Consider the following 14383-nt stretch of genomic DNA (forward strand, 5'->3'; position numbering starts at 1 on the left):
TTTTTTACAATTTTATCAATTTTACTAATACCTGTTGATATTAGTTACAATTGCCGTATAATATTTGTATATTTATTGTGAATTTTTATTGTGGATTTGCCGACCCACAAGGGCCCTGTGAGGTTCGGCACACACTTTAATTATCATACATATTTTATTATAATAAACATATTATAATCCAATATTCATTGACCCTGAGCCTCAATTTCCATTTTTTATTTATTGCATTTTACACCGTGGGTATAGGTGTTATTTGAGTAGCTCAGGTCCCAGGAAACTAGTTGATAAGAGCCTCTCCTACTCTTTATACACATTACATCACTAGTCAGGTGTTCAGAGGGAGCCTGTCCAGGCTTCAATGGGTGCTGCAAGCGCTGGGTGGGAGGCACCCTGGTCAGAAAACACTGGTGTTTTGCTTGGAATGCAGCTGATGTGTGGGAGGGAGGAAAGTGACCTCACACTTACAAACAAGGAATCATTAGTATATCAACGAGAAAAAACAACAAGAGGTGCGCCCCTAGTGAGGACCGTTTATAATAAATGAAAGAGATAACGCAAAGATGGGTTCTTACCCCTAGGTGTTGCGCTCAGAGCACAACACCTACAGTAGCGTCTAGATGCAGGAAATCAAATGGAACCGCTGCCACGAGGAACTTCCCGGTGGATTGCAATAGAAAGAGATATGTGAACAAGTTCCTCTAAAGAAGACACTGGTACCCGAAGATGGAAGTAAACTTCTTTATTAGCAACGCGTTTCGGTCCCGGTTCGAAACGCGTTGCTAATAAAGAAGTTTACTTCCATCTTCGGGTACCAGCGCCTTCTTTAGAGGAACTTGTTCACATATCTCTTTCTAAAACAAGGAATCATGGGACTTGTAGTTTGAGAGAATGAACTCCAACAGGAAATAGCCAGTTCACAAAAAGATAGTCACAGCTTTATGGTTATCTCATAACATAGCTATATAACCCCAAAACAAGCGCAGATCCTTCCTAAGCATGTCCATTACTGTCTGGCAGATAAATACTAAAATCACCTTATGGTGGAGAACCCCTTTAAGAATAAAAACACTTTAAAAAGTAACTTTAAACATTTTTATTAATTTAAAATATGGAATGATTAATAAAATGAGCTTGTGACTTTGCGTTAGAAACAGTATACTGTACCATACTCTGCAAGGTAAACTCCACAGACGGAGAGAGAAGCTAAAAGGTCCTACCAAGTCTCATTTCCTTCAGGTACATCCGTCCGTGATGCAGCTCTTAGAGTATTGCTGAAATACTTGAAAATAAGTTTTTTTTTTCCCATTTGTTTTTTTTCCACCATGCAAAGTCTGACAGACTTAGTTACCAATATCCGACGGTTCTGCAGTCAAATTACTATTTTTTTTTCTTTAACTGTCACATTGAATGTTTCGGGCAGAAATAAAAAAAAAATTATAAATAAAATATTTCTACATGCAGAAAATATGTGCCTTTAAAATACCCAAAATAATAGTACATAAAATAAAATCTTTTTTTTTTTTTTTTTCTTTTAAGAAGTGCACAGAAGTTTAAATTTTTTTTAAAGTTTAGTCAACTTTTTTTTTGGGTATATTAAAAAAAATAAAATAAAAAAAAAAAGACAATAAAATGGAAACACTCCTGCAGTATGTACATTTTTTTTCCATCTAAACAATCACCATAATGAACAAGTTTCCAGTCCATAACACAATAATCTGGCCTGAGCCGTAGGATCCCGCAACAGCCTGTGAGAGGAGGTGGTACGTCACTTTTATCACATCGAGACTCCTCAGGGGCGGGGCTTAATACCTCCATGTTAAGTTTCTAGGTAACTAACAATATACATTTAAGTCCATTCCACTTTTTCATCTATGAATAATTTATGGTACAGTTTAAATAATAAAAAAAAATAAAAAAAATGAAAAAAATTATACATAGGCATACATATTTATTTCCATGAGGCCCATCGGCCACATAGATTTGATCTTTTTTTTAAATTTTTTTTTTTTTTAACTTTACGTAATACTGTTTATTTCAAATAGATCTCTCTACTGGAAAAATATTCCCCTTGATCCTCACAGCTACAGAACAACTTGGTCTACACAAAGTATAAGGACTACACTTTTGTCCCTGTTATTGAGCACAGGTTTCAAGTATTCTGGAGTTTTATTTTTTATTCTTTTTTTTATTTATTTTTTTGTTGTATGTGGTTTTGATAGACGCATGCATAATGTAAACAGACTAATAGTTTAGCAGTTGTTAGATTGAAGTCTGATGGATTTTTGTTCTTTTTTTAATATATATATATTTATGTATATTATATATATTTATATATGTATATCACTTCTAATAAAAGAAGCCTTTAGATAGAAATATATCATCTTTTTACTACTTGTAGCAAAGTAACAGTAATGTGTGTTGCAAAAAGTTCAAAAACAAACAGGTACGGAGCACAGAAATACTTGACTTTTTTCTTAGATATTTTTCTTTTCCCCAAAAACTATCCTGAAAACGGTACATCCGTAATAAATACGCAGGGTGATTGCTTTGCTAGTGGGAATACTGGTGGAGCAGACTTGCTCGCCTTTCCCTCCCAGTACAGTGTGTTATTGAAGACTGACATGTGATCAGGGAACAAGTGCATAATAGATTATATATATATTGTATCTATATGTATATGGACAAGACAGCTCTGGCAGTACATGAAGTTGCCCGCAGGGGGGGTAAAAGTGCTTATAACCGGAGGGGCCCAGAGGAGCGGCGGTGGCTGCTGCTCCTCTGGCTATAGTAATACTGGCGGAGGCAGGATAACATAGTACATTTACAATACACAGAATGGAAGTACTGGATGAAGGTAACAGTAGCTTATATACAGACGCGGGGGACACAGGGACGAGCCGAGGACACCGCGCAGGGTGCTTGATTTGCGACACTTTAACATCCAGGTTTTATTCTGACAAGATGTGGACAAAAGACACTGGGAAGACTCCTTTCCTTTCTGGATATCCTTCGACGTGACCGATCTAGAAAAAGAGACATTTTCTCATTAAAAAAATTAAGAAAAGGGTAAAGAGAAAAACTAAATAAAAAAACGCACAAACAAGGCATTTGTGAATGTGGCTTACATGTCTAGTGCCGGTTTTGACTACACCCCCACTAATCACAGCCCCTCCCTCCAACCTCGCAGTTACGTCAGGGTCTCCCATACAGTTGTATATACAAAACAAGGAGCGGTTGAAGTGCATTAAAATATCACTTTTAATATAGTAATTAAAAACTCACCAATACACCTCCCATACAGCTGTGAAAGCAGTAACTCAACCCCAATGCGCCCCTATTCACCTGAGTAGTCACCCACTAGTCATAGCAGGTCCTGCCCACAGCAGGGTCTCCCATTTTTACTCACTAGTCACAGCAGGACCTTCTACATTTACCCAGTAGTCACAGAACCTACCCCTCACTAGTCACAACAGGGCCACCTTCTTTGGTCCAGGTTCTGCCAAACTAGCCAAGTAATCACAGCATGGCCTACCACTTTCAGTAGTCAAAGCAGGAAATGTCCATCTCACCAAGTAGTCACAGCAGATAATGCCTTATTTACCCAGTAGCCATTGTAGGGCCAACTTCTCTAAGCCAGTAGTAACAGCAGATAATGCTCATTTTACCCAGTAATCCCAGCAGGTTATACTCATTTCACTTAGTAGTCACAGAGGGTAAGGCCCATTAGAGCATTTCACTTTTTTTAGTTTTTATCTTTAAATTTTTCAACTTTTTTTTTTTTTACACTTTTTATGTCCCCATAGGGGACTATCTATAGCAATCCTTTGATTGATAATACTGTTCAGTGCTATGCATAGGACATAGCACTGATCAGGGTTATCGGTCATCTTCTGCTCTGGTCTGCTCAATCTCAGACCAGAGCTTGAGACGCCGGGAGACGGCCGGAGCCAGGTGAGGGGACCTCCGGCCGCCATTACAGATGATCGGATCGCCACGGCAGCGCTGCGGGCGATCTGATCATCAATTTTATTATGCGCATTGCCGAAGATGCCGTGATCTGTACAGATCACGGCATCTGAGGGGTTCATGGCGGACATCCGCGCGATCGCAGATGTCGGCCATTACCGGAGGGTCCCCAGCTGCTGATAGCAGCTGGAACCTGCCGCCAAACCAGAACGTACATTTACGTCCGTGGTCGTTAAAGGGTTAAAGGGATACTCCACTGGAAAACAATTTCTTTTACATCAACTGGTGCCAGAAAGTTAAAGAAATTTGTAAATTACTTCTATTAAAAAATCCCAATCCTTCTCCTTCCAGTACTTATCAGCTGCTGTATGCTCCACAGGAAGTTCTTTTTTTTATTTTTATTTCCTTTCTGTCTTACCACAGTGCTCTCTGCTTTCATCTCTGTCTATGTCAGGAACTGTCCAGAGCAAGAAAAGTTTGCTATGGGGATTTTCTCCTACTCTGGACAGTTCCTAAAATTGACAGAGGTGTCAGCAGAGAGCACTGAGGTCAGACAGAAAGGAAATTCAAAAAGAAAAGAAATTCCTGTGTATTATACATTAGCTGATAAGTACTGGAAGGATTGGGATTTTTTAATAGAAGTAATTTACAAATTTGTTTAACTTTCTGGCACCAATTGATTTAAAAGAAAATGTTTTCCAGTGGAGTACCCCTTTAACTGTCCCTTTGCTGCTGAGAGTTAAACCAATAACATTTTCCCAGCAGTGTTTCCTATTGTAGAACAAGGTCCTTAATCCATGAAATGACAGGTCTGCTTTACCTCCCTGAAGAATATTGCTAGACACTCACCCACCACTCGTGATCCTCTTCACCGGTCACTATGATCACTTCTCCTTCAACAAACGTCAACTCATCATCATTGTCCGCTTGGCAATCATATATTGTTTTGACTCTCTTCAGCTTGGCTTTCCCCTGTAAAAAGAAAGAAATTGATGGTAAGTTACACATATCCTAATACAGAGATCTCTACAGTCACTGGAAAAAAACACTTTTACCAGGTTGCAACGATGGGGTTGTCCCACTCGGTTACTCCCAGCTTTTCCTGCTCCTCTTGCTTGTTGGCAGAAACCAAAGTTAGTTGGGAAAGCTAAAAGCAGCCGAAGAGGGGACGTTACTCAATTTGCATAACACCCATTGACTTTGGTTTGTTAAAGGGGTACTCCGCCCCTAGACATCTTATCCCCTATCCAAAGGATAAGGGGATAAGATGTCAGATCGCCGGGGTCCCGCCGCTGGGGACCCCCGGGATCTACCACGCGGCACCCACCTTTAGCGGCTTCCGGAACCGCTGGAGGTCCTCAGGCTGAGTCCATCTCGACCACGGGTACGGAAGATCATTACGTTACGACTCTGCCCTCGTGTGACGTCACACCCCGCCCCTCAATGCAAGTCTATGGGAGGGGGCGTGACACGCCCCCTCCCATAGACTTGCATTGAGGGGCGGGGTGTGACGTCACACGGGGGCGGAGTCGTGATGTCACGATCTTCCGTACCCGTGGTCGATCTGACATCTTATCCCCTATCCTTTGGATAGGAGATAAGATGTCTAGGGGTGGAGTACCCCTTTAAACATGTTTTCCAGGGTCCATTTTTGTGGCCCATTTAAATCACCCAAATTGGGAATGGGTGGGGAGGGCCTCACATCAGACCCTTACTGATTGGATCTTAAAGCATACCTATCGTTTAAAAAAATGTTTAAAATCGTGAATGGTTTTATTAGTGGCAATTGCCCAGATTCATCAATCTGCCTGAAACCCTTATTGTCTGGTTTTTCCCACCGCAACCAATCACAGCTCAGCTTTTATATCTTAATGAGCTCTTATAAAGTGAAAGTTGAGCCGTGATTGATTGCTATGGGAAAAATAGTCTGTCACTACTATCTTGTGGACTTAAACGGTCATTCAGTAACTCACAAGTGACATCTTCTCTGATTGGAGTTGTTCACTTTTCCTTTTCTTCTCCATCTGTCCTGGGCCATCATGAAGACTTCTCCCAGCCAAGATACGTCTCCTCAGAATCTGACAGACAAATATTTTAGGCTCCTCGCACGACCTCAATTATGTAGTCCCCATGAAAAGAAACAAAACTACTCACCTCTCCATCGTTCCACTGCAGCTCCCAACACTCTGCTCCTCATAGCTCCGCCTATCTGAGCTCTTGATTCAGGCAGCGTAATGCCAAGACGCTGGCTGTACCGGAAATGACAGGAAGGAGTTGCAAGCTCTGTCCTGTTGGTGGCTCAATGTATTTTCAACTATGTCTGGGTTTTGAAAACCTATAGAGTGCTTGTCCGGAGATCCCAGACAGGCCTCTCTTAACTTGTGGCCCCAGTTGCACCCCCCCCCCAGCCATCATGACCCTGTACATATGGCATGTAGAATGGGGTTACTGGATGCACTGGGTTTTTGCAAAATGTTATGTAAACAGACACGAAAGAAACAGCAGGACAGCAAAGAAAGGGTTACCCTAAGTTCTGAACAGGCGGTCACTGTGCTAGAGGAAGATTTATACAGTGCACTACTACAGCTGGCATGTGGAAGAAGAAGGCGTTACTAATGCACTGGCTTTGCAAGGTGTTATAAGCAGAAAGGAAATAAAAAGAAGCAGCAAAGTAAGGAAAGGGTTACAGTAGGCACTGCTGCTAAGATAAGAAGAAAGCCTTTATTCACCTTCCATGGACAGTGCAGATCCTCTAGACCAGTGTTTCCAACTAGTGTGCCTCCAGCTGTTGCAAACTACAATTCCCCGGCCAGACATGCTGGGAGTTGTAGTTTTGCAATAGCTGGAGGAACACTGGTTGGGAAACAATGCTTTATCCACTTACAGATGCAGGTAAACACCTCTCACAGAGCACATGAATAACCCCCCTGCTTGTGTAATCTGTTTTTATTAGACTGTTACTAGAGATGGAATTCCCTTAACAACGGGCAGTGGACAGCAGATTGCAGGGAAGTGAGACACCTAGCGGCCAAATATTTTAGAGTAGTTTTTCTTGCGTAAGGAGTCATATCTGGCAAATAATGTGATTTACAAAAAGGCTAGGAATGACAAGCTATCAAATGAAGGGAAGTTATTTGATACAACAGTGACCATTTAAGGATAGATGATTAGTTTAGGAGTCCAGTAAGAAAACTTTAAAGGGTAGGGTCACACACAGTGTATCCGCATAATAAAATACACTGCCAGCAGTCACAGAGATTGGCAGAGCGAGCTACCTGCTTCTATAGCTCTGTGTGTCCACTTGTAGCGGCGGATTTCCTGCTTGAGATCACAAGTTGACACACACGCAGCTACCGGGCTGCAGCAGGGAGCTAACTCTGCAGTTGCTTCTGTGACTATGACTGCTGGCAGAACATCTGCAGCATCAAATAAGCTACGGATGCGCTGTGTGTGACCCTACCCTAAAGGGGTATTACTATCTGGACACCTCTAGGACACGCACACATATCTTGGGTTAGCAAGGACTCCTTGCCCCTCAGACCGATTTGTTTGCATTTTTTAAGAGGTGGTCGGTAAGCTAAAAATAGCTAAACATGTTGTTTTATGCACTTAACTCCAATAAAGGGTTAATGAGATTGTAGAAGCAGCAAAGCACCACTAGCTATGCTATTTCCATAACAGCGGGAGTTACGCATCAGCATACCTTGCAGTGCTATGCAAATTTGTGCAAATCCTATTAACGTCAATGGACAGTACGCAAGCTGCATAAATTAACTGATTCAGCTGTTTCCAGCTTCCTGACTCCCTCCAGTGGCCATAGTCAGGCCCTGCATTCATTGGACATTCATTGGTCTTTCTTTTAACTAACCCAGCAGCCATGTCAACAGGTTTTAGCCCATAAAGGGCCTTACCGATACTTTGCACACTACTAGATGCCCGCTGAAAACACTTACTGTATTGATCTTGCGAGGAAGTGGCACTGGTGTTTCTGGAAGAGGAGGTGGCCCATCACTGGAAGCTTCTGAGCCCTGTTTCTGGACAGGTGTATGGTCAGCCGGCTGCGAGTTCTGAATCACCTCGGCTGGCTGAGAATTCTGGTTCCCTTCTGGGGTTTGAGGTTTGGGCACTGGCTCGGCTATGGGCGCCTTAGGCACCAAGTCTGCCAGGTTGGGTTTGGGTGGAAGATCCTTTAGCTGTGGCTTGGGAGGTAGATCTCCTAGCTGTGGCTTGGGTGGTAGGTCTCCTAATTGAGGTTTAGGAGGCAGTTCTCCAGGCTTTGGCGGTAGATCTCCGACGTGCGGCTTCTGCGTGAATTCAGAAGGCTGCGGTTTTGGAGGAAGATCGGCAAGTTGTGGCTTCTGAGTCAAGTCTCCGGGCTGGGGGGACTTCTGGAAGATGTCCGGCTGTGGGTTGTATTTATCCATAGAGAGATGATGAGTGGTGTCTATTTTCCTAAGAGCCACTTTGAAGAAGAACCGGAAACAAATAGGTGAGCAGGTGGGACAGAACGAACATAGTACTAACATTACAGCTATAATACAATAACCTTATAAACATCTATACCAGTGTGCCTACAGCTGTTACAAAACTACAACTTCCACCCAACGGCTGTCTAGGCATGCTGGGAATTTTTCATTTTGCAACAGCTGGAGACACACTGGTCTATACTGCTTCCTTATTGCTAAAACGGGTTGTTTAGGTTACATTTTTTTAAATAAATAAATATATATAAAACTCAATCGGGGAGATTTATCAAAACCTGTGGAAGCGCAAAGTTTCCCAGTTGCCCATAGCAACCAGTCACATCGCTTCTTTAATTTTTCATAGGCCTTGTTAAAAATGAAAGAAGCGATCTGATTGGTTGCCATTGGCAACTTGACAACTTTGCCTCTCCACAGGTTTTGATAAATCTCACCCAATGTGTGTATGTGTGTGTGAGTGTATGTGTGTGTGTATGTGAGTGTATATGTGTGTGTATGTGTATGTATGTATGTATGTATGTATGTGTGTGTGTGTGTGTGTGTGTGTGTATGTATGTATGTATGTATGTGTGTGTGAGTGTATGTATGTGTGTGTGTGAGTGTATGTATGTGTGTGTGTGAGTGTAGGTATGTATGTATGTATGTATGTATGTGTGAGTGTGTGTATGTGTATGTATGTATGTGTGAGTGTATGTATGTGTATGTATGTGTGTGTGTGTATGTATGTATGTATGTGTGTGTGTATGTATGTATGTGTGTGTGTATGTATGTGTGTGTGTATGTGAGTGTATGTGTGAGTATATGTACAGTATGTATATATGTATGTATGTATGTATGTGTGTGTGTATGTGTGTGTGAGTGTATGTGTGTGTGTATGTATGTATGTATGTGTGTGTGTGTGTATGTATGTATGTGTGTGAGTGTATGTATGCGTGCGTGTATGTGTGTGTATGTATGTGTGCGTGTATGTGTGTGTATATGTGTGTGTGTATATGTGTGTGTGTGTGTGTGAGTGTGTGTGTGAGTGTATGTGTGTGTGAGTGTATGTGTGTGTGAGTGTATGTATGTGAGTGTATGTATGTATGTATGTGTGTATGTATATATGTATGTATGTGTGTATGTATGTATGTGTGTATGTATGTGTATGTATGTGTGTGTGTGTATATATGTATATATGTGTGTATGTATGTGTGTGTGTGTATGTATGTATGTATGTGTGTGTGTATGTATGTGTGTGTATGTATGTGTATGTATATATGTATGTGTGTGTATGTATGTATGTATGTGTGTGTGTATGTATGTATGTATGTGTGTATGTTCCAGCATCACGTCCAAACAGCTGAAGATATTAATATGAAACTTGGCCACATGTTACTTATATGTCAACAACAAACATAGGATAGGTGATTTAACCCTTACTCACCCCCATTTGCCAGGGGCAAGGTTTTTGTTTAACCCCTTAAGGACAATGGACGTACTCCTACGCCCCCGTTTTCCGAGTCCTTAAGGACCGAGGACGTAGGAGTACGTCCTGTCCTTTCTCGGCCCCCTGCCGCTAGCCAGAGGGGAGCCGGGGCCGGATGCCTGCTGAAATCGTTCAGCAGGCATCGCGGCATATCGCCCAGGGGGGTCATTATGCCCCCCCATGTCGGCGATGGCCGCAGATTGCTGGACAATTCAGTCCAGCGATCTGCGGCGATTCCGGGTCAATCGGGCCTCCAGTGACCCGGTGACCCGGAATTACTGGCTGATCGGGGCCGTCAGAGACGGCACCGAACAGCCAGAGCCTGCAGGGGTGAGGTGGCACTGGTGCCACCTCACGATCGCCCTGATTCGTCGGCCGGATTACCGGCCGACCAATCAGGGCGCCTGCTGCGGGTGTCACTCCCGCACCCGCTCCGCCCCTCTTCCGGAGGACGTGAGCGGGTGCGGGACGTGCACCCCGGGTGCTGGGGACCCCGATCCCCGGCGTTAATGTTGGGATCGGGGCCCCAGGAGCGGCGGCGGCGACGGCGGGACTGACCTGTGCGGCGATCAAGCAGCAGCAGGAGGTGAGTGACAGCCTCCTGCTGTTGCTTAGCAACAGCTCCCAGCATGCAAAAAGGGCATGCTGGGAGCTGTAGTTATGCAACAGCAGGAGGCAGACCACCACAACTCCCAGCATGCACTTATGGGCATGCTGGGACTTATGGTTTTGCAACAGCTGGAGGCACATTCTTTCTATGGAAAAGTGTACCTTCAGCTGTTGTGTAACTACAACTCCCAGCTTGCACAAACAGCTTAAGTGCATGCTGGGAGTTGTAGTGGTGCATCTGCTGGTTGCATAACTACAACTCCCAGCATGCCCGTTGGCTGTCGGTGACTGCTGAGAGTTGTAGTTTTGCAACAGCTGAAGGCACACTGAGTTAAGTAGCAAACCAGTGTGTCTCCAGCTATTGTATAACTACAATCCCCAGCATCCCCAGCCAAAGTAGTATGCCTCCAGCTGTTACATAACTACAACACCCAGCATGCCCTTCCGCTGTCCGTACATGCTGGGGGTTGTAGTTTTGCAACAGCTGAAGGCACACTGGCTGCAAAACACTGAGTTTGTTGCCAAACTCGGTGTTTCACAACCTGTGTGTCTTCAGCTGTTGCAAAACTACAACTCCCAGCATGCACTGATAGACCGTACATGCTGGGAGTTGTAGTTTTGCAACAGCTGGATGTTCCCCCCCCCCCCCAATGTGAATGTACAGGGTACACTCACATGGGCGGAGGTTTACAGTAAGTATCCGGCTGCAAGTTTGAGCTGCAGCAAATTTTCTGCTGCAGCTCAAGCTGCCAGCGAGAAACTACTGTGAACCCCCCGCCCGTGTGACTGTACCCTAAAAACACTACACTACACTAACACACAATAAAATAAAAAGTAAAAAACACTACATATACACATACCCCTACACAGCCCCCCTCCCCTCCCCAATAAAAATGAAAAATGTCTGGTACCACTGTTTCCAAAACGGAGCCTCCAGCTGTTGCAAAACAACTACTCCCAGTATTACCAGATAGCCACTGACTGTCCAGGCATGCTGGGACTTTTACAACAGCTGGAGGCACCCTATTTGGGAATCACTGGCGTAGAATACCCCTATGTCCACCCCTATGCAATCCCTAATTTAGGCCTCAAATGCGCATGGTGCTCTCACTTTGGAGCCCTGTCATATTTCAAGGCAACAGTTTAGGGCCACATATGGGGTATCTCCGTACTCGGGAGAAATTGTGTTACAAATTATGGGGGGTATTTTCAGCTATTACCCTTTTTAAAAATCAAAAATTTTTGGGAAACCAACATTTTAGGTAAAAATTTTTTTTTTTTTTTTACATATGCAAAAGTTGTGAATCACCTGTGGGGTATTAAGGTTCACTTAACCCCTTGTTACGTTCCCCGAGGGGTCTAGTTTCGTAAATGGTATGCCATGTGTTTTTTTTTGCTGTCCTGGCACCATAGGGGCTTCCTAAATGCGGCATGCCCCCAGAGCAAAATTTGCTTTCAAAAAGCCAAATGTGACTCCTTCTCTTCTGAGACCTGTAGTGCGCCAGCAGAGCACTTTTCACCCCCATATGGGGTGTTTTCTGAATCGGGAGAAATTGGGCTTCAAATTTTGGGGGGTATTTTCTGCTATTATCCTTTTTAAAAATGTAACATTTTTGGGAAACCAAGCATTTTAGGTAAAACATTTTTTTTTTTTTTTTTAGTCGTGAATCACCTGTAGGGTATTAAGGTTCACTTTACCCCAGGTTACGTTCCCTGAGGGGTCTAGTTTCCAAAATGGTATGCCATGTGTTTTTTTTGCTGTCCTGGCACCATAGGGGCTTCCTAAAGGTGACATGCCCCCCAAAAACCATTTGACGCTCCTTCCCTTCTGAGCCCTCTACTGCGCCCGCCGAACACTTTACATAGACATATGAGGTATGTGTTTACTCGAGAGAAATTGGGTTTCAAATACAAGTAAACATTTTCTCCTTTTTACCCCTTGCAAAAATTCAAAAATTGGGTCTACAAGAACATGCGAGTGTAAAAAATGAAGATTGTGAATTTTCTCCTTCACTTTTCTGCTATTCCTGTGAAACACCTAAAGGGTTAATACACTTATTGAATGTCATTTTGAATACTTTGGGGGGTGTAGTTTTTATAATGGGGTCTTTTATGGGGTATTTCTAATATGAAGACCCTTGAAATCCACTTCAAACCTGAACTGGTCCATGAAAAATAGCGAGTTTGAAAATGTTGTGAAAAATTTCCAAATTGCTGCTGAACTTTGAAGCCCTCTGGTGTCTTCCAAAAGTAAAAACACGTCAATTTTATGATGCAAATATAAAGTAGACATATTGTATATGTGAACCCAAAAAATATATATTTTGAATATCCATTTTCCTTACAAGCAGAGAGCTTCAAAGTTAGAAAAATGCAAAATTTTCATTTTTTTCATCAAATTTTGGGATTTTTCACCAAGAAAGGATGCAAGTTACCATAAAATTTTACCACTAAGTTAAAGTAGAATATGTCACGAAAAAACTATCTCGGAATCAGAATGATAACTAAAAGCATTCCAGAATTATTCATGTTTAAAGTGACAGTGGTCAGAATTGCAAAAAACGCTCCGTTCCTTAAGGTATAAAATGGCCTGGTCCTTAAGGGGTTAAAGTCCCATACAAGTCTATGGGAAATATATGTTACTGCATAACTTCCAAACGGCTGGAGATATTTCGATAATACTCGGTCACATGTTACTTATATGCCATAAAAAATATAGAATAGTTAATTTAACCCCTATGTCCACCCCTATGCAATCCCTAATTTAGGCCTCAAATGCGCATGGTGCTCTCACTTTGGAGCCCTGTCATATTTCAAGGCAACAGTTTAGGGCCACATATGGGGTATCTCCGTACTCGGGAGAAATTGTGTTACAAATTATGGGGGGTATTTTCAGCTATTACCCTTTTTAAAAATCAAAAATTTTTGGGAAACGGTCACATGTTACTTATATGCCATAAAAAATATAGAATAGTTAATTTAACCCTTAACTACCCCCATTTGTGAGGGTCGGGGTTTTTGTTTAAAGTCCAATGCAAATCTATGGGAAATGTATATTCTAGCATAACTTCCGTAAAGCTGGAGATATTTCGCTAATACTTGGTCACATGTTACTTATATGTCAAATAAAAATATATAATAGTTACATTAACCCCTAACCTACAGGTATATAGGACTTCTGGTGCCTTACTCCACAAGCTCCGCTCTGCATCTCCTGGTGAATGTGTCAGTCACTGGTAAGCCACACCCTCCCCGCATTCAGTGCCCCATCTCACAAAGACACACCCACAAGTTAAGCCACACCCCTTTTATTTTCAGCTTACATTATCTTTACCACAACGAAGCCTCAACTCATATGGAGTCGGGATATGAGGACAAGATATGAGGTCGGAATATGAGGCCAGGATATGAGGTCTGAATATAAGGAGGGGATTTGGGGTCGGGATATGAGAAGGGGATATGGGGGTCAGGATTTAAGGACGGCATATGAGGACAAAAGCTTCCTTATTTGTTGCTTTTCCTCCCATACATGGATTAGGTAGGAAAAAACGGGTATTCAGGGTATTATATACATATTAGTATATACATATTTTTGTTCCTTAACAAAAAAAACACAGCACCACTAAAATTAGTATTACAACACATCAACATAACTATTTAAGGAACAATCCTTTCTTTTATTACTATTTATTTTTCTCCCTGCACTGTGGATGGGACGTTTACTCAATGTGCTCAATAAAAGACAAGAACAGCAAAACTGTTTGTGTGTTATTAGTTTACTTAAATTGTGCTTGCCTATAACTTCAATTCAGATAACAATCAAACCACATTTTATTAGTAATTCAATGCAGAAATCCAGGTA

At 42.4% G+C, this 14383-nt stretch overlaps 1 protein-coding gene across 7 annotated transcripts in view; it reads right to left on the reverse strand.

Annotated features, from left to right (window-relative positions):
- Positions 1-1078: 1078 nt before the first annotated feature.
- ASAP1 (ArfGAP with SH3 domain, ankyrin repeat and PH domain 1) overlaps positions 1079-14383 on the reverse strand; it is a 389691-nt gene continuing 376386 nt past the window's right edge. For 5 of the 7 annotated variants that reach the window (XM_056522758.1, XM_056522762.1, XM_056522756.1 and 2 more), the window contains 4 exons: positions 7920-8428; positions 5940-6044; positions 4816-4938; positions 1079-3023 (listed from right to left, as the gene is read on the reverse strand). In XM_056522758.1, coding sequence (XP_056378733.1) covers positions 2949-3023; positions 4816-4938; positions 5940-6044; positions 7920-8428 — 812 coding nt within the window. In that variant the 3' untranslated portion in view covers positions 1079-2948. The remainder of the gene's footprint in view (positions 3024-4815; positions 4939-5939; positions 6045-7919; positions 8429-14383) is intronic. The other 2 variants (XM_056522759.1, XM_056522763.1) reach the window with 1 other exon arrangement.

The sequence above is a fragment of the Hyla sarda genome, chromosome 5 (genome assembly GCF_029499605.1).
Source record: "Hyla sarda isolate aHylSar1 chromosome 5, aHylSar1.hap1, whole genome shotgun sequence".
Taxonomy (NCBI): Eukaryota; Metazoa; Chordata; class Amphibia; order Anura; family Hylidae; genus Hyla; species Hyla sarda.